The sequence below is a fragment of the Haliotis cracherodii genome, unplaced genomic scaffold (assembly GCF_022045235.1).
Source record: "Haliotis cracherodii isolate W230 unplaced genomic scaffold, xgHalCrac1.p SCAF_1, whole genome shotgun sequence".
Classification (NCBI taxonomy): domain Eukaryota; kingdom Metazoa; phylum Mollusca; class Gastropoda; order Lepetellida; family Haliotidae; genus Haliotis; species Haliotis cracherodii.
Window position 1 is genome coordinate 66,451,442 of NW_027266264.1, and position 27,634 is coordinate 66,479,075.

The following is a 27,634-nucleotide window of genomic DNA, read 5'->3' on the forward strand; positions in this document are numbered from 1 at the left end:
AAACGCGAATTCATTTAATATTTATAAATATGATGTCAGAAACAACGATAGATTCGTTCTAAAGTTAAAATTTCATTACATTTAATAACCATTTCAGGGGATGAAATACATGCGTGTCATTCACAATTTTACTGAATGTTAAATGTTGGCCTCGACAACAAAGCCATTGCCTGCATCTGACATACATGTTATCAATATTTAATGCAAAAGACTTCAGGTTCTCAAATTAGCAGTTTCACTTGGCACGAGGTTAGATAAGGTCTTTTCTACCAGCAGGATAGAAATGTCAATCTAAACTGTAATCTAAATTTCTTTCAGACTATAACTGTGTTTTTCGGTTAAAGACAGAGATATATAAACGCGTCTCCAGAATAAAAGAACAAACAAGATATTACTGAGATTCGTAGCTTATCGACAGCTTCCATGTGAGAAACGTGAGTTGATGAACGAGCTATTGTATGTTATTTTAGCCACATTCAGCAACAAATTCCCGCACGGCTGTTTACTATTCGGAGCTAAATACAACCAGTGTTGATGGTATGAGCAACGTCCCACGTCCAGGTATGACAAAACAGGTTATAAAAAATTAAAAATTAACACCCACTCCCGCCCCACGTTCCCATTGTGAAAATTGCAACATGTCCGAAGCTTGAAATCTTAACTTAAAACTTCTAGTCATATATGTGCCTATATTAAACAAACAATGTTTAAACAATGTCTTAACGGTAATCCTTTGATACACCTACCTGTAAAGGCTTAAAATGTGCAATGGAAATACCATGACAAGAAATATGTTTTTCGTTTTTGTGATTGAGTGAGTGCGTTGGATTTAACGGCGTTTTGAACAGTATTCCAGTTCTATCACGGCGTGTCAGCTTGATGTAGGAGGAGGGCTCTAAATGATGCAGGTCTTAGACGTCGTTTTTGTGGTCAAGTGTGGTAACCGTATAAAGTCATTATCGCGATCTATGTGTTATCAGCTGGAAATCACAGCAATCTGTTTCTGTTTGTTGGGGAAACCAGGGCAGAGCGCTTTCGGGGCAAAGCGAGAAAGCGTTACAGCCCCTTATCAGCCGTCAGATGGCGTGATTTTAAGTGATCATCCAATGGGAGCAGACGTTAAGAAGCGCCCAAATCCACGCTGACGCCATATGTACGAGCAGTGAAGGTACGTTTCTAAAAACACGAAAAAATGTGATTTTGCTGTAAGGAATGTACATATTTTAATGCGTTTATTGTGAGAAAACGTAACATGATATCCAAAACATTTGTGCATTTGCAAAACATGTTGGCAACAATTATCTTTTGGGAGTTAACATGCGACAGTTCGAGACCCAGTAATTACGTGTTATTTAATTATCCAGTGATTCTGTCATTGGGGTAAAGGGAGCCCGGGGGGGGGGGGGGGGGGGGGGGGCGGTTTGCCCCATATGATCTGATTGATTTTGTTTGTCTTTCAGGATGTTGGTAGATGGTCTGGACAAATTTGTCAGCGTGGGAATCATTATATATCAAATTACAAAAAGAGAAGTTGGACAAACAAAAGCAACAAAATGGCCTTGACCACCCTTTTAACAAAGCAACACGGAAGGCAGGGAAATATTGGTTGAAGGGCTTGGAGAAGCATTCATTTCAGCCAGATTCAATCTGGAATATGGACGAAAGTGGTATTACCAATGTCCATCGTCCACGGAACATTTTGGCAAAACGGGGCGAAAAATAAGTGGGAAAGGTCACGAGTGGTGAAAGAGGAAGAACTGTGACTGCGATCTGTTGCATGAATTCATCTGGCACCTACATACCTCCTATGCTTATATTCCCCCGAAAGAGAATGTCGCCTGCTTTGATGAAGGGAGCACCATCAGGGTCTATTGGAAAGGCAAGTGATAATGGATGGATTAACCATGATCTGTTCCTCTGTTGGCTTGAGCATTTTGTTCAGCATGCAAAGCCATCTCAAGACCGAAAATGCTTGCTCATTCTGGATGGACACAGTAGTCACAAAACTCTAGAGGCTGTCAATTATGCACGTGATCATGGAATTGTCATTACTGTGTTACCTCCACATTCCACTCACAAGCTGCAACCCCTAGACAGGACATTTTTTGGGCCTCTCAAGGCTAACTACAACAAAGAAGCTGACAAGTGGATGCTAATGAACCCAGGCAGTAGAGTTGCATTCTTTAACATGGCACAATTGTTCGGCGCTGCCTTCACGGTGACGGCAACCATGCTGAAAGCAACCAATGGCTTTACCTGCACTGGGATATGGCCCTTTAACCCGAATGTTTTCACTGATGACGATTTTGCAGGCTCCGCTGTGACGGATGAACCCGAGACTGAAACACAACTTGCCCAAACAGCCTTGCCTCGAGACAATCCTGGGTCAGGACCTAGGGCAACATCAGATGCCATATTTCCACCAGACAAGCCAGATTCAGAGCCTTCAACATCCGATGCCGCATTGCCACCAGACAAGCCAGATTCAGGGCCTTAAACATCCGATGCAGTATTGCCACCAGACAAGCCAGATTCAGGGCCTTGAGCATCCGATGCAGTACTGCCACCAGACAAGCCAGATTCAGAGCCTTGAGCATCCGATGCAGTATTGCCACCAGACAAGCCAGATTCAGGGCCTTGAGCATCCGATGCAGTACTGCCACCAGACAAGCCAGATTCAGAGCCTGGAACATCCGATGCCGTATTGCCACCAGACAAGCAAGATTCTGGGCCTGGAACATACGATGCTGTATTGCCACCAGACAAGCCAGATTCAGGGCCTTAAACATCCGATGCAGTATTGCCACCAGACAAGCCAGATTCAGAGCCTGGAACATCCGATGCCGTATTGCCACCAGATAAACCAGATTCAGGGCCTGGAACATCCGATGCCGTATTGCCACCAGACAAGCCAGATTCAGGGCCTGGAACATCTGATGCCGTATTGCCACCAGATAAACCAGATTCAGGGCCTTGAACATCCGATGCCGTATTGCCACCAGACAAGCCAGATTCAGGGCCTGGAACATCCGATGCTGTATTGCCGCCAGATAAACCAGGGTTACAAGCATCAATTCTTACAGAACTGACTGCAGGTCCTTCAGGCGAACCCCAACAAGATGTAAGAGTGAGTGAGTGAGTATGGTTTTACGCCGCTTTTAGCAATATTCCAGCAATATCACGGCGGGGGACACCAGAAATGGGCTTCACACATTGTACCCATGTCGGGAATCGAACCCGGGTCTTCGGCGTGACAAGCGAACGCTTTAACCACTAGGCTACCCGACCGCCCCACAAGATGTAAGAAGACAGATTGAAGCACTTTCACCACTGCCAGTGAAACGCAAGATACGGAGCCGAAAGAGAACATCTGACTCTTCTACCGTAGTTACATCATCACCTTTCAAGAAAATGATGGAGGAGAAAGGACAGAAGAGATCAAAGAAAACCAGCAGTAAGGCAAACAAGAAAGTTGCTGATGAGTCGGAGGTATGGCACTGTTTGTACTGCAACGAGTTGTACACAGAGCCACCTACCGAGGACTGGCTTCAGTGCATTAAGCGTAGACAATGGTTCCATGCAGAGTGTGGAAATGAGAAGAATATTTGCGATCTCTGTCGTTGAAGTACATATATCTTTCTGAACCGTAATTCTGAAGAACAAGTTAAGACAAATGTTGTCTTTCCCAGTTTGTGTTTTCATGAGTAGTGTTTTGTTTAAACTAAGAACTAGTTATATTTGAATATGACCAGGAGCAGTTGATTGAGTGAGTTATTGTGGGCACTTTGATAGGAAAGTGTTGCTTTGCAAAACCCATGTTACAGTTATTATTTAGTTTTCGAGTTACCTTCTTTGCATTCTTGTGAACAGACTGAATTTAACAGTTAACGTCGAGCTGTTATTTGTGAAAGTTGGGTACAGTGGCCAAGCACTGGTCATTTTGGCCCAACATACAGGGCAAAGTGGCCAGTGTTTGTCAAAGCACATTTACATAGATGTAACTTAATACAGCTGTGGTTGATTTTAATAACATGTACCATAATGGTGTCAACTGAAAGGATGTTGCAGTTGTGCTGTGAGTTTAATTACATCTTTGTTTAGAACCACAACATTTACACGAATGTGTTAGAGGGTGCACTTTGCCCTGGTCTCCCCTAAGTAAGCTAATAAGCACCAACGCGTTAACCAAAATCCTTGCCCGGTTCCCTTCCCAGGCCTTACCAGGGAACCAGGTTGGCGTAGCGCAAGCGCAGCCTACCAAAGGAACCAGGTTGACCACCAGCCTTGCTCTCAGTGTGTGATTGTTTGGCATTGTGTTTATGCTATCACACAGGCTTGCCTGGCCCTTTCTAATGATATTTTCCAATCTTATCAATTAAAATATACAACTATAGTCTTGCCGCAAATAACTGCGGGATGCTGAGGCGGAGCTCAGCACTTACTCACCCATCCAACCAACCACCATGCCACCATATGTGTCAGACTGAACAAAAACTGATGGTTCGTAACAAATATAGGGATCGGTTGGTCAAAATGGAAGACTGATGATCAAGTGCGACACGTCTGGCCAAGAGTGAGTGAGTGAGGTTGTACGCCGCTTTAAGCAATATGCAGCAATATCACGGCGGGGGCGGGGGACACAAGATATAGACTTCGCACATTGTATCGATGTCGGGAATCGAACCCGGGTCTCCGGCGTGACGAACGAACTTTTTAACCACAGGACAACCGGACCGCCCCGTGACCTTGTAGAATTCGCCGGGCCTGCTCCACTCCCACGCATCCAGATCTGGTTGTCTACTTTGAACTTGTTGTTTGTTTGTTTGTTGTTTAACGTCGCACTGAGATATTCCAGCTGTATGACAGCGGCATTTATATAACCTGGACCAGACAATCAAGTGATTGACATTATCAGCAACGACCTACCCCGTCGGTATACGATGGCACACAACCAAGTCACTGATCCTGACCACATTAAGTTGCCTAGCTGTTATAATGGCGACATATTCTAGCCCTGAATCCCCAAGACCCTATCCACTACTCAGCAGCCATTCGTCACCACTCGCATGTTTCCGTAACCTACAATCCTTGTCCCGGAATGGGACGAGTTGGTAACAAAAGCTCTGCAGCCCGTCCTGCGAGCAGCTCCTAAGTTCAGCTCTCACAAAAGGGATTTATAAAGAGTGACTGAACGCCATATCAGATGGGTATCGAAAAAAGCCCGAAGTAAAACAGGTCACAATCGTTTACCACGTTGGCGAAGCCGATTATACATGATGCTGACAAGCCAAGAACCATAATCAGAGCGAATCTGGTATTCGAGCACATAATCCTGGCTGACCAAGGGACACAACTCTACACTGCGTCATTAATCACAGCAAAAACAAAAAACGCTACGAATCCCATGTGACAAGTTTATTCTTCTGTATATGTACATCTCCACAAGTACATAAGTAGTCGCAACGTAAACAGTTTATGCTTGCTACAAAACTAAACTGAAATGTGAATAATAAAAAAGTACATAATACACTCCACAGCGTAAAGTAGCATGTAATAAAGTTAGTACAAAAAACACAAGGCCAAGAAAAAAACCAAGTAGTTGTCTCATGGAGAACGGTGTTTTGTATGGATTTTTTTTCGATGTATGATTGTTAAGTTTTTCTGACCTTTAAGATATTGTGGTAATTATGTCTGGCTCAGTCATAATTCACCTTCGTATTCTTTGTTTGTGAACGAAATTTTTATGGATACAATCAGTTCGCCGACAGCATATCATCTATCACACCGACAACATGGCATTCTTCATGACGTATGAAAGAGGCCGACACACTACACATCTGGCAAGGGGATACCGCAGTCTCCATTACATCATAACAAAATTAATATTCCCCACATTACCTTAAACATGCAAAAAAAAAAAAAATGCTACCAAAAATATTAATGTTTGAAACGAAGGAAAGACATACCCTGATTTGTTTCATATTGGAATCAGGGTTACTTCCGATCTGATAATGTTTATGAAATTTATGTCAATGAAAATTTGCAGAAGAGCGCTGATAGAGCCTGACCTGTGCCTCTCTGGACAACCATGCGATTCTTGAACAAATGTCTATGCCACATAATATACATAATCTGTTACACCTGTAACGTGTTTTTATACTTGATGGCGAATTTTCAGATTGTGTTTTCAAAACAGCTATGGAAGTAGTTGGTTCTTTATAGCTTGGGCTGTTAATTTAGTCCAATTTAGTTTCACAATCCACTAATATGTACTTCCGGTCTTAGCGCTCCGCCCAGCATGGTTCCGTGTGGGAATACATACATGCATATTTTGAGTCGAGTTGTGTTGACAATGCACATAGGCTATCAACTCCGGATGAAACGAGGAACTGACTTCAAATATCGTCTATACCGAAGCATGGCCTTTGCCTGTAATCGTGGCATAATGAACACGTGGATAGAAATTCCGGATATACCGAAGCTATGTTATAGGTCATGTTGCTCTCGTTATATCCGAAGCTTGAAATCTTAACTTAAATCTTCTAGTCATGTATGTGCCTATCTTAAACAAACAATGTTTAAACAATGTCTTAACGGTTATCCTTCGATACACCTACCTGTAAAGGCTTAAAATGTGCAATGGAAATATCATGACAAGAAATATGTTTTTCGTTTTTGTGATTAAGTGAGTGAGTTGGATTTAACGCCGTTTTGAACAGTATTCCAGTTCTATCACGACGTGTCAGCTTGATGTAGGAGGAGAGCTCTAAATGATAAAGTATAAAGTCATTATCGCGATCTATGTGTTATCAGCTGGCAATCACAGCAATCTGTTTCTGTTTGTAAGTAAGCTAATAAGCACCAACGCGTTAACCACAAGCCTTGCCTTCACAAGCCTTCACAGGCCTTCCGAGGGATCCAGGTTGGCGTAGCGCAAGCGCAGCCTACCCAGGGAACCAGGTTGGTGTAGCGCAAGCGCAGCCTACCCAGGGAACCAGGCTGATGAAGTGCAAGCGCATCGTATCCAGGGATCCAGGATACCTGCTTTGCTCTCAGTGTGTGATTGAAGTGAGTTTTACGCCGCCGTTAGGGATATTCGTGCCATACCAGGGCGGATATACCAGAAATGGGCTTCACCCATTCGACTCATTTGAGAATTGAACCCGGGTCTTCGGCGTGACGAGCCAACGCTTTAACCACTTAGCTACCCAACCACCCAAGGCATGCGCCATCAGGGTCATGCTACACCAAATTGGGTCAAAATGGTTGATTATCTGTAAACAAACAACGTTAACAGGAGAGCGAACGTCGCGCCGCTGTATAAGCTCTATACTGTAGCCTGCCACCAACTGGGCTCATTAAACTAAACAGCTGTTGTATCTATGTGCATTTAATTTGTTTACATTAATTAATAACGACAACAAAAACAGGTGATAATATACATCATGCCACTAAACTCAATACACGGAAAGCACGGTGACTCATCATAGAACGTAGCACATAAAACGGTGTATACCAAATGAGTAAGCACGTTGTGCTGTAATGAACATGTGACCTTGATGAACTATACATAATGATTACCACCCCTTTTCTCTCGATGATACGGTACAATGTTTGAATAACTGCAGGCAAAATAGGATAGGATGTTTTGGAGTGATAAACAGTATTAAACAGCCATGAAAGCATGATTGCAGTAAACGCCCAGACGTTCACAGTGACCTACTTCAAAGTGGAAAGCACGATGCGATACCACGGTGGGGAGTCATGGCCGTGAAGACCTGACCCCGGTTGAGAACAGTCACGTACAAGAAGTTGAATCTTTACGACTGCCCCTGAGTTAGTGAGTACGCCCTTTTCACAATATTCGAGCAATATTACGGCGAGGATATCAGCGTGAGTATGGTTTTACGCCGCTTTTAGCAATATTCCAGGAATATCACGGCGGGGGACACCAGAAATGGGCTTCGCTCATTGTACCCATGTCGGGAATCGAACCCGGATCTTCGGTGTGACGGGCGAACGCTTTAACCACTAGGCTACCCGACCGCCCCTGTCGAATTACCGCAGTGATTCCGGGAAAACCTATAGTTGCCGTAATAGGCAGGAAATGGATTGGGTGGTCAGGCTCGATACTTGGTTTATTGAATGTCAACGTGCACGACGCCTTCGGACGTTGTTCATTCTTTCATTCACTGGTTTGTCTGGTCTAGACTCGATAATATCCAGGCCGCTGTGAAATAGCCGGAATATTGCTGACTGCGGAACTGAACAACGAACACACAAATAAATAAATAAAAAAACTACAAGAATAACACCTGTACCCCCATCCCCACTCCCACCCCCGATAGCTACACCGAAGGCTTAAGCTCATAAAAGCGTATGTGATATTAAGTCGAAACAGCAAGGTCGATTAATTAGACAAAGACGTATGATAACATGTATTGATAAGGATGATTCCCATGTGCACCAGAAACGAACATGACCAGTGAGTGAGTTGTGTTTAACGCCGCTTTTAACAGTATTCAAGTCATATCACGGCGTGTCAGCTTAATGTGGGAGGAAAGCCCGAAGTGATGCGGGTCTCAGACGTTTACCACTTCGGTGAAACCCACGAGCACGGGTATGGTGCTGACAAACCTAGAAACATAATCGAGGCGAACCGGGATTCGAATCTACAATCATAGGCCCAAGGGACGCAACTCTGCATAGCGAATCGCGGCGTCTTCGACGACTGGGACACCCGTGCCCCCAAACATGACCAGACTCAATGGAGATGCGTTATGGATGACACATTGTTTGTTTTACACTATAGTTTCGGAAAGTATGCGTTAAGACGGGTGTATGGTTAGAATGAGCCGGTCACCCAATACATGTAGGCAATCCACACTAACAGTACGTGCAGTGTATGCCACAATACGACCCACGCATATATATCCCTACGGATGATGATGCCTGTACAACGACGTCATAAAATATGAACATAATAAATTACATAATATAACATGATCTCTGTGATATATATTTTACAATGTGATATGGTCCATGTAACATAGCCTTCATGTAAACGTGTATATTATCGTCTCATGTAGACAAAGGACATAGGAATTGAAGCAGTGATGGATTTTTTGTTTTGAACTCCGTTGCCACGCAAATAGTTTCGCGCGGTAAAGCCTGGTTTTGGTTTAAGCACCATAATTAGTAATCCTATTTCGCGTAACAAGTTAGAGAACGAGTTCCAGAGTCTGTTACTCTGACACCTTGTGATATATTTGTACCCCTTCACAGCGAGAAAGGTATGTGGCATCTTGTACCTCGGTCTCAAAGTAAATAAAACACTTCAAAATGAAAATAAAAGCAAGCGCGACGCAGTTTGTGAATTACACAAGACCATCGGAAGTGTATTGCGTGAAGCTTTAACTATAGGAGTTAAGAAAGTTGTGGCGCCACGATCGTTTTGCGAGACGGGTCCCATGGCCTTATTGGCCAAAGCGATTTTAGTTCTACGATCATCGTAAGTCCATGTTAATGCGCGGGAGTTACGATCATCTTAACGCTAAGATCACTTTGTGGAACGGGACCCAGGTCAATACCGTCACACTGAGATGATGTTGAAGTTGATGTGGAAGGATGGTGGTTTGCATTAGATGAATGTGATCATGCTCATCGGTGCGGTAGTGAGTGGAGTTAACGCAAGGTAGGCAGCACACTAGTTACGATTCGGAGGGTACACCCTGATCCATTGACATTAATTCCCACATCCGCAGGCTTGAACCTGGGCCCCGCCCCACAAAGCGAACGTAGCGCTACGACTGTTGTAAGCCAATGTCAAAGTATGGGAGTTACGACCACCTTAGCGCTACGATTGTCGTAAGCCAATGTTAAAGTATGACAGTTACGATCACCTTAGCGCTACGATTGTCGTAAGCCAATGTTAAAGTATGACAGTTACGATCACCTTAGCGCTACGATTGTCGTAAGCCAATGTCAAAGTATGGGAGTTACGATCACCTTAGCGCTACGACTGTCGTAAGCCAATGTTAAAGTACGAGTTACGATCACATTAGCGTAACGATCGCTTTGTGGAACGGGGCCAAGATGTTTGTGTGTGACGTGTGAACACCAACCACAGACGCTTGCGATGCTGATTTATGCAACGAACCCATGGACCCGTTCACAAAGCGATCTCGGTGCTACAACCAACGCGTATCTTATTCTAGTCTGCCATATAGACACTGAAACAAAACTTAAAAAGTTTAAATATCAAGTAAGTTAAAATTGTCTCTAGTCCTTTCTGCTGCATATAAACGAGAATTTAACAACATATAGTTTTACTTCAGAGACTGCAGAGCTAAGGTTATTTCGTGCCACTGGGCATGAAGATACATGTATATCAATAATATTTCAAAATGCACGTATTAAGATTACGAGTGAACGCAAGAACGCTGAACTGACAGAGGTCCGAAAACTCGTTCCTTGAGAATATACATAATTTACCAAGGTCGTTTCATCCTCGATGTGTACGGGTCTAATTCGACATATTTAGATGCTTATGTGTCATGATACCAATGTTTCACATCAGACAATCATGTCTCGTCATGGTTGCTTGCAAATGATTTCACAGAACATTGCGCCTTTGGGAGAAAGCTGACGTACCCACACTTTCCCAAAATGATGAGCAAACATAATAGTACGATTCCATTTGTAGGGTTATCGATTAGACTATTCACAGCCATTGTGTTTTCACCTTATGACGTGTTTTGACTTCACTGACCACTGATGAGACATATGACAAAAGCCAGCGTAAATAGTGCGCCACCATAGGCACCGATTCCGTTAAAGGTAACCAGTCGTGATCTGGAATTGCATGCAGAATCTCGTGACGTCATATGCGAGAACGCTGATGAACTATTCACATCTCAGGAACACACATACGGCATGTATGTACATAGACTGGCTTTCTGCATCTAATGACCTAGTGCTTGTAGTATCATCACCATGAACTTCGTCAATTAAATATCTTAAACAGTTTGTTGAATGTTGTGGGGGTTTTCTTGGCTGTGTTCTTTTCCTCCTTACGGTCAGACGTCCCCCTGGGGGACTTAGGTCTGCGGGCAGAAGCAAAGAACGCTGCGTTGTCCTCCGATATAACGAGTGGCTGTAACACATGACCGTACTTTTCCTGGTGAATGTCCTGCAGCACGCGCTGAAACACGCCCTCCACGTGCTCGAACTCCTCGGCTGCCGTCGTCTCGAAGAACGAACAGTCCACTTCTGCGGCCAACCCAGACCCTTCTGCCTTGCTGATCTGTCTGAAATGAAAAATGGTATTTTATTTAAGACGAAACCTTGAGCTGTACGTTTGGGTGCAAGACTATCTAAGCGTGGCATACAAACCATATTATCCCCCCCCCCCCCCCGCCCAGTCCTCACTGTAATGCTTTTCCCCTTATGAAGCAAGTCTAGATTTTCCACATATTCTGAATCTTCCATCTCAGTAGGGTTCATTTCAATTTAAAAGTAGTTGTTTCTTTCCAACAAAATTATATATTTACAGAGACGAAGTGTCTAACCATAGGCTTTTTTTTTCTTTTTCTTTTTTTTTTCTTGTTTAACTGTTCATGAGACTGCATTAAGGAGTAATCTGTTCAAGAATAGAAACGCCAATATTTGTCGTTAGAGGCGACTAACGGGATCGGGTGGTCAGGCTCCCTGACTTGGCTGATGCATGTCATCGATCCCAATTGCGTGGATCGATGCTCATGATATTAATCACTGGAATGTCCAGACTCGATTATTTACAGACCGCCGTCATATAGCTGGAATATTGCTTAGTGCGACGTTAAACAACAAACCAACCAACCAGCATAGTGTACAAGTTCTAAGTTCTCTTAGAGCCCCATGCCTATTTCAACAGGTAGATTATGATAAGTAGTTAAGTATCTTAAAAAAGGAGATAAACCTGAAGATGACCTTGACCTCTGACTAATCATGACCTTTTCAAAGCGGGACCTCATCCTATAGAAGGTTTATGCGGTTTAAAATAACCACAAGCCTTTTTTCCCGACCTTAAAGCAGACTGCTAAAAAGTGTTGGATCGACATGGTGGATGTACTGAATAATGTTGCGATAAAAACCTGTCTCTCACCATAAATGTAGGTCCTTAATGTACGTCAGAGGGTTCGGGAATGGCGGGACTGACCAAAGAGTGGGTCGCTTGGCGTAGATCTGTTTACAACCAGTAGCAGCCTACCTGTATCTCTCCAGATCAATCTTGTTGCCGACCAGCGCGACCGGACACTCTCTGGACGTGTTCTTCAGGTGTTGAGTGACCAGGTCCAGATACTCCCGGGCCTTGTCGAAACTCTGCCTGCTGGTGATGCTGTACACCACCAGGAAGCCGTCTGCCCACTTCAGATAGCGCATTGCCTCGCTGTCGTCCTGGCGGGAATAAGAGATATGGATGAGGCAGGGCGTATGTCATGTTTCATGGAGTGTGATACCAATACGTCACCAGCCTAAGCAATTCACGTAACAGCGATGGTTGTACTGCAGGAAAACCAAGTCACCGAGCCTGACCACCCGATCCCGTTACTCGCTTCTTGCAAGGATGGGTTGCTTGGAGATCTCGACGGGTCTGCACTGCACTGTTACATACTAAGCCTATATATAACATGGACATACTGAAGGAACCTCATCAAATCCTGATGATATGTTCATGTCGAGTGTGAGTCAGTCTGGTTTAACGCCGCTTTTAACAGTATTCAAGTCATATCACGGCGTGTCAGCTTGATGTGGGAGGAAAGCCCGAGGTGATGCAGGTCTCAGACGTTTACCACTTCGGTGAAACCCACGAGCATGGGTTTGGTGCTTACAAACCTAGAAACAGAATCGAGGCGAACCTGGATTCGAACCCACAATCATGGGTTTCTGGCGTGCCTAAGGGACTCAACTCTGCACAGCGAATCGCGGCGCCTTAGACGACTGGTCCACCCGTGCCCCGTCGTTCATGTCGAAATAAGCATCCCACCAGACGCGCCACATTTGCAACATTTATCGTGTAGAAGTAACGATAAACGTAGCGTCGAAGTAGATTTGAACTTGTGTCGAACTTGTGTCGAATTAGTATCACGTCAAACCGCACCGCCAAACAATATCATGACACAATCACAGGTTTTCACATTTTACAAATTCATAAAACGCCCATTTAGTGCATCTACCTGACTTACAACATCCATAACCACCCGAACACAATGGGCGAGTATGATTTTACGCAGTTTCAGCAACATCTCGGTATACAGGGGCTTGATACACCCATAAATATTGTAAAAAGCCATATATTCCTCAACGTGCAGAATAGAACCTGATATATCTGCGTGATGGCCAAGGTTGTAACCACTAAGCTATCTCAACCTTGAATCAAACAACATCTCGGCCAAAAAAGCACCAAAATATCTTCTCTTCACTTGCCTCAGTCAAATATGTGCCTTACATGCAAACTATTCCAGCATGCATACACAAACATCTCACTGAAAGAGGTTGACTTCATTCAAGCAGCGAAGCCAAACATGCCCTGAATGTAGCGTATGATTATGATGATTTTCATGACAGTTTGCCAGTGTCTATATTCCTACTGCATATCAGTATCCCCCTAGGATACACTAGAAGGATACAGGTCTGAGATTCTCATACACCCACGAGTAACCACGCATGAAGGCTTTAGACAACCAAAATGGCGGGTATCCAACTGTGCTGTGTATCTCATCTACAATCTAGGTCGTCAAGTGAACGCAAACAGTTTGTAACCCTTTCTCTAATTAACGAGAAACGTCGTTGAAAATGGGTTCATACAAAAGACAAAAAGCGCCACAAGACTCTTTAGCTCACCTGATTTTCTGAATTGTAAACAGAAATATGTAAAATGGGTAACAGAAGCGCTGGGACAAGAAAATAGTGCGACTCTTTCATAATGATATCTGCAGTGATCTCCCAATAATTGGTGAAATGACTCTTTCCATATGGCTGCACTGGCGACAGTATTAAATTCTGAGCATCTTCGAGAGACACCATTGCTGTACTAACATGGGATTTGAGATGAGGTGAAATGGGGTTTAATGTGATCTATGAAATATGAATACCCCGACTCCGAGCCGACCATGCCTTGTTTTAGCCCCTTAATGCCGACCGCCAGACATGGTAACAAGAAGTACACAGGGTGGGACTAGACCACGGAGGTGGTCACACGGGATTTGAAGAGAGAGCATATATAAGATAAAAAAATTAAATAGAAATACACTAAAATAAAAACCACATGTTGTATCGCTTAATAAATGCTGAATGCATAACATATTTCATAACGATACATGCAAAAATGGTTGCCTAATGGGCAAATATTGCAAATCCAATATGGCTGACTTTGCGGCCATGTTTAAAATCGAATTTAAGTTCTTTGGGCAAATATTACAGTCGCCATTGCTGGGATTATTTATACAAGATTTAAGCATCAAAAGACATAATGGATAATGGGGATGTCGTAAAAGTATCTCTAGGTTTGTCAGCACAATACCCATGCTGGCGGATTTCACCAAAGCGGTAAACGTCTGAGACCATCATCACTTCGGGTTTTCCTCCCACATTAAGCCGACACTCCGTGATAAACTGGAATACTGTTTCACAATTCACTCACTCCAAAAATTAACAGTAAATGTTTATGACGGACAGACAACGGGAAGGGAAATGAGGCCACAGGATCGTTCAGTTCAGGTGAGCTTCAACCAAAAGAAACAAACTCGCCTCAACCTAGACACAAACTCGCCCTGTCCTAGACACAAACTCGTTATCCTAGACACAATCTCACCCTATCCTAGACACAAACTCGCCCTATCCTAGACACAATCTCACCCTATCCTTGACACAAACTCGCCCTGTCCTAGACACAAACTCGTTCTATCCTAGATACAGTCTCACCCTATCCTAAACACAAACTCGTTCTATCCTAGACACAATCTCACCCTATCCTAGACACAAACTCACCCTATCCTAGCCACCAACAGTTCAAACAGCACCTTGTTAATGAACCCGTATGGAGGAACTCTACAAGACAATGCAGCGGTGTCACAAACTGTATCCTTTGTCGTTTATCTAGTTCAAATCTGTGGAAATGTTAGGGTAAATGCTATGGTGGTGTTGCTCTACAATGTGTGTAAGGTGCACCGTGACCTGAATGCTATTTCGAGCTGCAAAGGTAAAATATTCATCTGGGCTACTTCCAAAACAACAAGTGCTTGAACTACATATGTATGTGTTTTGGAAATTTGTACTGCAGTTACGATGACTACTCTGTTTGTATGAATAACAGCACCCCTCAATGCAGACAACAGGTGGTCCCGCCATCTACGTACAAGACACGCTTTACGTACGTACAACAGCACGCTCTTATGCAAGTTATACTATTTTCAGTACATGGTGTGATATGTTGGCTCTGCATGGCATTTGGTCCTTATCTGTAGTAAATTGAGCTTGCTGCACTGCCATATACCAAACTGACATAAACGACACCGAGACGTCATGGTATTACTTAGCATGCGTTACTCTGACACGTTATTTTTAACAGGCACTTTGCATTCTTCAACTACCCTATGTTGCCTTTTCAGCTTGCGTTCCCGAATATCTTTACCCAACCTTATGTACTGATCGACTGCTTGCATCACCTATACATACACACTACTGTACCGAATAATGCACAAAACTGCTACAACTCGCTTATTGCAATTAGAAAGAGAAAATTAAAAGTAATCTGAACAAAGTATTTCAAGCAGAATTATTTTTAAAAAATGTCTACTCATTAGTTTAAAAATACCCAAAAGATAGATCCAAGGTAGTAGAGTATACTTACAATACCAAAAGAAAGCTACTAAATACCCAATGTGAATGATATCATAAATATACATATACTCAATGGCTCAAGACATTATCTGGATCCCTTTGCCTGATGAAGGGGCAGCGTTTCGCGGTCTCGTGCCCATTTCCAAAATGGTTCCAGTGGTGTCAGTTAGGTTCATCTCTAACTGTTAGATTCACATGAATCATGCTATCATATCGGACAGAAATTATGATTTTGAATAATTTGAATCAAACTTGCTAAAACTACCAGAGCATATTCCCCGTTTAAATACTAATTGTCTAAAGTGGCCGCTTACTCGGGACCAAATATGGTCCGGTGGCACTGGGATCGCGTCATGCCAGAACCGGATGTGGGTCCCGTGGCACCACGTGGGTTGGTGTCCATTGGCAACAAGTAATGGTGATGTGGCACTTCCTCAAATGATTAAGTGAACTGTTCACTGAAGAAATGGTGGATTTACGTCACGTGGCTCGTTATATCTCAGCTCACAAGGAACTAAAACCCTTTAATGACATGTCATTGTCTGCCACTCGTTAGTTTGCAAATACTGATATATTTACTTTCATCAGAGCACACAAGGTGTGTTACCTTATCACAGGTATCCATGATATTGACGAGTAGCTCCTGGCCGTCCCAGTCCTCGTGCTTCGTGTACGTCCCCTCTGTAAACATACATGGAAGCATGACCAGACATTAACATTGACGCTGACCAGACATTAACATTGACGCTGACCAGACATTAACACTGGCGCTGACCAGACATTAACATTGACGCTGACCAGACATTAACATTGACGCTGACCAGACATTAACATTGACGCTGACCAGACATTAACATTGACGCTGACCAGACATTAACACTGACGCTGAACAGACATTAACATTGACGCTGACCAGACATTAACATTGGCGCTGACCAGACATTAACATTGGCGCTGAACAGACATTAACACTGACGCTGAACAGACATTAACACTCACGCTGACCAGGTATTAACACTCACGCTGACCAGGCATTAACATTGACGCTGACCAGACATTAACATTGACGCTGACCAGACATTAACATTGGCGCTGACCAGACATTAACATTGGCGCTGACCAGACATCTGACGCCGAGAGCTCACAAATACATAGTGGACATGCAGGTTAAAGAAACACACGTGCGTCCTGTAGTAACGTGTACGTTATACACATGTGTTATATAATATAACATATGGTACGTTATGCCTATGTGCTATAGAATGTTACGTTATACACATGCGCTATAGAATGGTTCGCAATACATATGTGTTATAGAATGGCAAGTTATGCCTGAAGGCTATAGAATGGTACGTGATAAACATGTGTTATAGAATAGTACGTTATGCCTATAGGCTATAGAATGGTACGTTATGCCTAAATATTATAGAATGGTACGTTATACACATGTTTAATAGAATGGTACGTTTTTCCTATGCGCTATAGATAGTACGTTATGCCTAAATGTCATAGAATGGTACGTTATAAACATGTTTAATAGAAAGGTACGTTTTTCCTATGCGCTATAGAATGGTACGTTATGCCTATATGCTATAGAATGGTACGTTAAACTGATGTTTAATAGACTGGTACGTTATACACATGTTTAATAGAATGGTACGTTATGTCTATGTGCTATAGAATGAAACGTTATGCCTAAATGCTATGGAATGGTACGTTATACAGATGTGCTATAGAATGGTACGTTTTGCCTACGTGCAATAGACTGGTACGTTATGCCTATATGCTATAGAATGATACGTTATACAGATGTGCTATAAAATGGTACGTTTTGCCTACGTGCAATAGAATGGTACGTTATGCCTATATGCTATAGCATGGTACGTTATACAGATGTGCTATAGAATGGTACGTTTTGCCAACGTGCAATAGAATGGTACCTTATGCCTACATGCTATAGAATGGTACGTTATACAGATGTGCTATAGAATAGTATGTTTTGCCTATGTGCTATAGAATGGTACGTTACACTCATGTGTAAAAGAATGGTACGTAATGTCTATGTGCTATAGAATAGTACGTTATACACGTGCGCTTTGGAATGGTACGTTATGCCTAAATGCTATAGAATGGTACGTTATACACATGTGTAAAAGAATGGTAGGTTATGTCTATGTGCTATAGAATGGTACGTTATGCCTAAATGCAATAGAATGGTACGTTATACACATGTGTAAAAGAATGGTACGTTATGTCTATGTGCTATAGAATGGTACGTTATGCCTATATGCTATAGAATGATACGTTATACACACGTGTATAGAATGGTAGGTTACAAAAATAGGTTATGCACAGGATTGTAGAAAGATATTATGATAACGGATACATGTTATACATGTGTTATAGAATGGCAGGTAATGCCATGTGTCATGTTATACGCGTGTCTTGTAGAATGGTAGGTTATGCCTTCGTGTCATAGTACGATACGTTACACACAGGTGTTATAGAATAGTACGGTATATACGTGTTAAGGAATAGTACATTATAAACATGTGTTATGGAATGGTACATTATAAACATGTGTTACCCAATGTATACACACATAGAATGGTAGGTTATGCACAGGATCATAGAAAGGTAATCTGGTTATTGATACAAATGTGTATAGAATGGGGTGTTATAACAAGGTGTTATAAAATGGTACATATTGGCGTGCTATAGAATGGTAGGTCATGCACAGGATCATAGAAAGGTAATCTGGTTATTGATACAAATGTGTATAGAATGGGGTGTTATAACAAGGTGTTATAAAATGGTACATATTGGCGTGCTATAGAATGGTAGGTCATGCACAGGATCATAGAAAGGTAATCTGGTTATTGATACAAATGTGTATAGAATGGGGTGTTATAACAAGGTGTTATAAAATGGTACATATTGGCGTGCTATAGAATGGTAGGTCATGCACAGGATTATAAAAAGGTAATCTGGTTATTGATACAAATGTGTATAGAATGGGGTGTTATAACAAGGTGTTATAAAATGGTACATATTGGCGTGCTATAGAATGGTAGGTCATGCACAGGATCATAGAAAGGTAATCTGGTTATTGATACAAATGTGTATAGAATGGGGTGTTATAACAAGGTGTTATAAAATGGTACATATTGGCGTGCTATAGAATGGTAGGTCATGCACAGGATTATAAAAAAGGTAATCTGGTTATTGATACAAATGTGTATAGAATGGGGTGTTATAACACGGTGTTATAAAATGGTACATATTGGCGTGCTATAGAATGGTAGGTCATGCACAGGATTATAAAAAAGGTAATCTGGTTATTGATACAAATGTGTATAGAATGGGGTGTTATAACAAGGTGTTATAAAATGGTACATATTGGCGTGCTATAGAATGGTAGGTCATGCACAGGATTATAAAAAAGGTAATCTGGTAACTGATACAATTGTGTATAGAATGGAGCGTTATAACAACGTGTTATAACATGGTACATAATGACGTGCTATAGAATGGTAGGTCATGCACAGGATTATAAAAAGGTAATCTGGTAACTGATACAATTGTGTATAGAATGGAGCGTTATAACAACGTGTTATAACATGGTACATAATGACGTGCTATAGAATGGTAGGTCATGCACAGGATTATAAAAAAGGTAATCTGGTAACTGATACAAATGTGTATAGAATGGAGCGTTATAAAAACGTGTTATAACATGGTACATAATGACGTGCTATAGAATGGTAGGTCATGCACAGGATTATAAAAAGGTAATCTGGTAACTGATACAAATGTGTATAGAATGGAGCGTTATAACAACGGGTTATAACATGCTACATAATGACGTGCTATAGAACTATTAGGTTATGCTCAGGATTACAGAAAGGTATTTTGATACACAGATGTATAGAATGGTACATTATAACAATGTGTTATAGAATGGTAGGTGATAACGATGGTATTGAATGGTACGTTATAACAATGTGTTATAGAATGGGTGTTTATGTACAGGATAGTAGTATGCTATGATAACTGATACACATATTGCAACAGTCCCGGTCAAGTGGTGGTTCTGCTGTTGCACACACCATTCATGAGTGATAGGTCTGGCATACTCGTTTTCATTTTCACATTTTCAACAAGTCATTCACATGACAAATATACTTGTCATAGCATAAAGAATGAAACGTACTATAAACATAATGTTTCAAATAACTGGAACATCCCTGAGTGATGGTGCTGCATATGTCAGTGACTAATATTACAGGGCAACACTCATGGACGTGTGAATTATACACGTAGACCCGTCGTTTGCTGCTCTCTGTTGGTTTTATACTGTATATGCTACGTACGTGCATTGATATATATTAATACTACTTTCAACATGTGATTATCTGCTAAATAGCATGTGGTGTATGACGTGCCATGAATGTATCTAAACTTACAATTGTCTACACAGTTACAACTCAGTAGTAGCTTGTAGTTTGTTGTTTAACGCCGCACTAAGCAATATTCCAGCTATATGACGGCGGTCTGTAAATAATTGAGTCTGGACCAGACATTCCAGTGATTAATATCATGAGCATCGATCCATGCAATTGGGATCAATGACATGCATCAACCAAGTCAGCGAGCCTGACCACCCGATCCCGTGTGTCGCCTTTTACGACAACCATAGTCACCTTTTACGGTAAGCATGGGTTGCTGAAGACCTATTCTACCCCGGAATCTTCACAATTCAGTTACGTTTGTATATTGGCTATAGTGTTACTCACCAAGGTCAGGATCATACTCCATGATGAACCGCTTTGTTATGTACTTGACGGTGAGCGCTAAAAACAAATCAGCATTTCCAATATGAATAAGCATAAAGTGTATCTGTACGTTTCAAAAGCAAAAAAGTATAATTTTATTTTTTTCTTCATTTATTTAATTGAACACATGTTGAAACCCCATTTATCAAGGCTCCGTTCGTATGGAAACCCAGGGATATATGTTTATAATGTCTGCAGGAACCAAACTTTGCATTATCAGTCAACAATTTCGTTAAAAAATAAAAGTGACAAAAACCATTGCCATAACCATAATATTAAACGTCAATGCCAGAGAATAACCAGTTTCAATTATCTACCGAAACCGATTTCATTGGGCTTAAAAGGCAAAAACAGCGGTGAAAGTAAGAAATCTCCACTAAAAGCAGAGTCCATTGTACGATTGAGACTCTATCATAAGCATGTGTTTATGAATCATTATCAAATAGGTTGATACTAGGTGTTCGCAAGAAGGTGAGCGTATCCTGCCCCGACGGTGGCACCCATCAAAAACACATGCAAATGGAAGTCAGTTGTTCATCTGAAACACGGGAACATACGGCACAAGTCGAAAAAGGGAATTACATCAGCCACAAGTGTTGTCACTGATGCGTCAAATTTTCGACGATTGTACGATTCTGGCTTTATTAACCCCTATTAACCCTGTTCAAGCAACTTTTGATCAAGAGTCGTATGACGCTCTTTGAAAACTTCGTATAAGGAGTATGCTTGATCGTATCTCCAACGTTGTGAAATGTAAGACATACAGTCTTATGGCGATTTTTTGTTGGCACGTCAATGCCAGAGAATAACCAGTTTCAATTATCTACCGAAACCGATTTCATTGGGCGATTTCGTATGACGCTCTTTGAAAACTTCGTAAAAAGAGTATGCTTGATCGTATCTCCAACGTTGTGAAATGTGAGACATACAGTATTATGGCCATTTGTTGTTTGCACTCTGAAACTTATTGCACAGATCTTAAAATGAAACAGATGAGACGGTTTCATTTGTCTCTTTCATCACTTGTTCAGGTGGGTAAATCATTATGGTTAGTTGACCATTGCTGATCGATTTCAGATCATCGACATACCTGAAGCTTAAGTTAAAGTTCTTTGTTAACTTCGCATGCTTGATTTTGCCGAATTCGAACAGACATTCCCATTTATTGTTGTAAAAACCAATTTACTGCGATCATGCTACTAAAATGTATATGGAGAATGTGATTTGTTTTATATTATTTAAACGACAGTACTCAATAAATACCGAGGACTCGTTATTCCGTGTATTTGTTAATTCTGACGATGTCTGAAGGTAAGTGACCTGTTGGACTAACGGGGTCTAACTGCCAGAGGGATAACTCGTCATATCAACGATAATAGAGAGCATAATGTCTAATACCATTATCGAATCGGGCTTATGCTCATGAAGGGTCGACCATGATATTTTTGGGTGCAGGCCTGGGTTTTTTGTTCTTGACAAATTATATTTCTCTTAATTCTTTCGACACATGCAAATTGTTTTACCTACCAGGAGCTACAGAATACACATTTGGCAACCACACTACATTAAGATTCCTTGCTTTCATCCAGTCCTGTATTCATTTCACCCTGATGCGGTACAAACAAGGGTTTTTTGTCGAGAAGAAATACAGGCAATGTTATTTCTTTCTAATAAATCTCCGAAAAGTTCCGACAGCAAAACTTAAATAACCAAACTAATTGCATACACAAAACGTTAAGACTCAAATACGTTTTGACCTAACCTACAGGGCAAAAGTAAGTTTTCACTTGACTAAATTTCATATGGATTCGACCAAATGATTAAAAACGTCAAAAACAGTCACCGAAACACTGCAAACCTGAGGTCCAAAACATAACTATAATACCCGCATTAAATACATCACCATCAAATAACCAATTCTTGTTTGTTTCATTTTTAGTCACCATCAAACATGAGTGTATACTTTCTTTTGCCTGACAGTATATATCATATCAAGTTAAATAACCCCTTATTACTTTACTTTTGTAAAACAAATTGTTGGTTTTCAATCAAACCAAAAAGATGCCTATATCTACCAACATCTCAAATTGTATAAAAGTAATGACAAAGTCAGGGTATTTTCAAGGATTGTCACACGCTAATAAATAACATGCATGAGATCATGTTTTCTGTGATGTGGGGTATACGTATTAAGCCCGAAATACCTAGTCTAGATTCTACATGCCCATGCCTCGAACTGACTAAATAGTGACCGTGAGGTATTACTATGTGCAACCTGACTGGGCACCGTCTGACTGTGTGTTCGAGTACCACAACAGTGTGTATCAGTGCTCATGCTACCAATTTCTTGCTTATCCAGACCATCTTCCGAGGCAAATCCAGTTTCCTCGCAGAATTTGCCTGGAATTTACAGGCTCGATGAGAAGCTACCAGTGGCTATTACGAATTATGCCATTCTATGTGCCCCCAATTGACCAATCAGATTCCACCTCTCGTATCTCTTGCATTTGCTTCCAACAAAATGGCGGTGCACTGGAATGACGATTTTATCGATAATCAAGATCTATATAAAACGGGTCTAACCACACGAAGTGCATCAGATGACTTGAGCACTTTGACTAAAAACATGAAAAGACTTTGCAAAATATCTGTCGACATACAGCTGGCGGTGCTAATGATTTGCAAATCCCGCAGTCGACAGAAATCTGCACGTTGAAATCCGTGCTGTTTGCCAATCGGATGTCTAGTTCGTCACGCAATTTTGATTAGACTAAGTCACTATGCAGTCCAGCCATCATGTAACTCCGGAATTCCAGCCAAGTTCGGCAAGGATGGAAAGTGGAATTGTGTAGTCAGTTAACGCTCTTGCCTCGCGAAGATGGGACCAGACACAAGTACGTACAGGCTGCCGTGATGGGAGTAATGGCAGCACCAATGACAACCTGATCACCCACGACGCAAACACCAACGAGTGCTATCACTGCCACTTCAAATGAAACAGCAGCGTTAAATCACTCACACGCGCACACACACACACACATACACACACACGCACGCACACACACACACACACACATGGACGCACGGACGGACGCACGGACGGACGCACGCATGCACGCGCACGCACGCACGCACGCACGCACACACGCACACGCACTACATACATCTTGGGTTAAAATATATTTAGTGACACCTCCCCACCCTCACTGGAACAGTGTAACCCCTCTGATAGTATAGGACGCTACCGTTGATAAGGTGTATATCTAGGTCTTAACTTAATCTAATGCATACATGTTCAAGGGCATGTTTTAGGAGTACACGTGATCTTCTTCACGTAATGTTTGAAGTTTAGAAAAGTCCCGAAATTACTTTTGACAATTTCCCAAAAATAATTCACAAATTTCAATTATTTATCCTACATTGTGTATGATTATGTGTAGCCACAGCGAGCGGCTGCAATGTATGTAAGGTGAAAATACGTAGACTATGTAAAGCTACATTGTGTAGACTATGTAAAGCTACAACGTGTAGACAATGTAAAGATACAATGTGTAAGATTATGTAAAGCTTTAAAGTTTACTATTATAATAAGCTACAGCGTGTGGACTATGTAAAGCTACAATGTGTAGATTCTGTAAAGCTACAACGTGTAGACTATGTAAAGCTACAACGTGTAGACTATGTAAAGCTACAATGTATAAACTGTGTAAAGACACAATGTATAGAATATGTAAAGCTACAACGTGTAGACTTTGCAAAGCTTCAATGTGTAGACTATGTAAAGCTACAACGTGTAGACTATATAAAACTACAACGTGTAGACTATGCAAAGCTACAATGTGTAGACTATGTAAAGATACAATGTGTAAGATTATGTAAAGCTTTAAAGTTTACGATTATAATAAGCTACAGCGTGTGGACTATATAAAACTACAACGTGTAGACTATGCAAAGCTTCAACGTGTAGACTATGTAAAGCTACAACATGTAGACTATGTAAAGCTACAACGTGTAGACTATGTAAAGCTACAATGTATAAACTGTGTAAAGACACAATGTATAGAATATGTAAAACTACAACATGTAGACTATATAAAGCTACAACGTGTAGACTATGTAAAACTACAACGTGTAGACAATGTAAAGATACAATGTGTAAGATTATGTAAAGCTATACAGTTTACGATTATAATAAGCTACAGCGTGTGGACTATATAAAACTACAACGTGTAGACTATGCAAAGCTACAACGTGTAGACTATATAAAACTACAACGTGTAGACTATGCAAAGCTACAATGTGTAGACTATGTAAAGATACAATGTGTAAGATTATGTAAAGCTTTAAAGTTTACGATTATAATAAGCTACAGCGTGTGGACTACGCAAAGCTACAATGTGTAGATTCTGTAAAGCTACAACGTGTAGACTATGCAAAGCTACAATGTGTAAACTGTGTAAAGCTTCAATGTGTAGACTATATAAAACTACAACGTGTAGACTATGCAAAGCTTCAACGTGTAGACTATGTAAAGCTACAACATGTAGACTATGTAAAGCTACAACGTGTAGACTATGTAAAGCTACAATGTATAAACTGTGTAAAGACACAATGTATAGAATATGTAAAACTACAACAAGTAGACTATGTAAAGCTACAACGTGTAGACTATGTAAAGCTACAACGTGTAGACTATGTAAAACTACAACGTGTAGACTATGTAAAGATACAATGTGTAAGATTATGTAAAGCTATACAGTTTACGATTATAACAAGCTACAGCGTGTGGACTATGTAAAGCTACAATGTGTAGACTCTGTAAAGCTACAACGTGTAGACTTTGCAAAGCTACAATGTGTAGACTATGTAAAGCTACAACGTGTAGACTATATAAAACTACAACGTGTAGACTATGCAAAGCTACAATGTGTAGACTATGTAAAGCCACAACGTGTAGACTATGTAAAGATACAACGTGTAGACTATGTGAAGCTACAACATGTAGACTATGTAAAGCTACAATGTATAAACTGTGTAAAGCTACAACGTGTAGACTATGTGAAGCTACAACATGGAGACTGTGTAAGGCTAGAACATGTAAAATTATGTAAAGCTATAAAATTTACGATTTCTGACAAGCTACAACATGTGGACTATGTAAAGTTACAACATGTAAGATTATGTAAAGTTATAAAGTTTACGATTATGACAACCTACAGCGCGTTGACTATGTAAAGAGTAAAGCTATAACATGTAACTATGTAAAGCTATAAAGTGTACGATTATGACAAGCTACAACGTGTACGATGATGTGCAGCTACAATACGTGATACATATATCAACATATCCCACCACTGGGTGATAATGCGATTATTGTTTTTCTTGTTTATACATGTTCCGCGATCCCTGCCTCCTCGTGCTGAATGTATCACCTGCCAATATCCAACAGGTTTCGGTGTATGTTATACCCCAGCCTAGCGCCCGGCTTCACAGATTACAAAAACAGATAGTATGCAGCAAACAACATGTGGTACATGGTACACCGCAACTCTCTGGGATCACTGAGAGAGGATGCGTGAGACAAGGGCATGTAACACCTCAACACGGAATCATGGCCGATGTCACACGTGACGTCACAGCCCAGCACGTGCACTCACCTGACTTCCCCACCCCCAAAGATCCAACCAGGGCGATGTTGTATTCCGGTGCTCCACCGTTGCGATGAAACACCTTTCCTCTTCCCGACATTTTGATTAAACACCTGTTGACAATGTTGGGAAGGGTTTCCACATGGCTCGGGACGTACAGAATACAGAAATGTTTTTTTGTTCACAAATGACGTCCCTGACGTCTAATCATAACACATTTTTTTATGATCTGAACTAAAAGTCACAGGTGATGATGTACACTGATATCAAACTGATCTTAGATATTATTTACATGCTTCGTGCGCTTGTAGATAACACAGTACCAATTAGTTTCATATGTATGATTCAAACTACCATTGATAATCTTCAAATGAGGTTGAGGCAAAGGATAGTTTATCTGCTATCTTGAGACTGGCGCTGATTAAAATATTCACAAGCTGAACTCTGACCGGTTGATGACCATAGCTTCTAGATGTTGGTTCCAACAAAACAGGCTTAATTAAATCCAAAATTTCCCAGAACTCGCTCAGTACACTTCCTCACACAGAAAATGTACCCCTGGGTGAAATTTCCAAGAATATATGGCGTCACGGTTCTTCCGCTTGGGAATGTTTATGTGGTAAAACTGCACTAGTTTACTTTTCAAATCCGAATTTCTTCAACTCGCGGCCATGATTCTGTTATAGTGAACGCTATCACTGTGTCCTCCACGCTATCTCCCCCATACAGCTGCTTTCCACTCTGAAGTATTATGTAAGTCCAGCAGGGGCCGAACGAAGCAAAATAGTCCGTAAACTTGGTATTCCAAGGCACAAGTTCAACTTGTGTTACCTCGTTATAACAACAACTCAATTCACGATATGCCTACCTGTGTATAACAACCTCGTTATAAAAGTGTTTCACTACAGTGCGTCTCCATGCCAAGAAACCACCATGCTATGTTTACATCCACAGTTTGATTGTGATGGTCTCTGGCTTTCCGATCCAGCGTTCAACTGTTCACCACCACCTTGACGCCGATCACTCGCCAAGTCTATAAACCCTTCTCTCAAATGATCTTCCACTGATGTTATCCTCCCATTCTGGAGTGAGTTTGTGCTAGCACCAAACTTCCTTCGTTGAGAAGAAGTTACGAAACTTCTGTAGGTTCATACCCATTGTGCATTCTCCAATTCCAGCACATACAGCCAGCCTCTATCATTCACAGTTCCTCAAGCGCCTGAGGAAGACGGTGTCTGACTGGCAAGCCTACGCGTTCACGGACCCCGA

The 27,634-nt window shown here is 41.4% G+C and overlaps 1 protein-coding gene across 1 annotated transcript; it reads right to left on the bottom strand.

Annotated features, from left to right (window-relative positions):
* Nucleotides 1-5,406: 5,406 nt before the first annotated feature.
* On the bottom strand, nt 5,407-27,634 carry LOC139459708 (ras-like protein family member 12). The gene is made up of 5 exons (XM_071241386.1): nt 26,375-27,634; nt 20,679-20,735; nt 16,490-16,563; nt 12,251-12,438; nt 5,407-11,309 (listed from the first exon to the last, which is right to left on the bottom strand). Exons 1-5 carry the CDS (start codon nt 26,463-26,465, stop codon nt 11,006-11,008), a joined length of 714 nt encoding a protein of 237 aa, XP_071097487.1. The 5' UTR covers nt 26,466-27,634; the 3' UTR covers nt 5,407-11,005.

What these genes read in the sequence shown, in the direction of transcription:
- LOC139459708 (XM_071241386.1), bottom strand. Translation starts at nt 26,465, where the DNA reads ATGTCGGGAAGAGGAAAGGTGTTTCATCGCAACGGTGGAGCACCGGAA. An exon ending in TTTGGGGGTGGGGAAGTCAG is followed by an intron (nt 20,736 to 26,374) that starts GTGAGTGCACGT and finishes ATTTGTTTTTAG; the next exon opens with CGCTCACCGTCAAGTACATA. An exon ending in GGAGTATGATCCTGACCTTG is followed by an intron (nt 16,564 to 20,678) that starts GTGAGTAACACT and finishes GTATGTTTACAG; the next exon opens with AGGGGACGTACACGAAGCAC.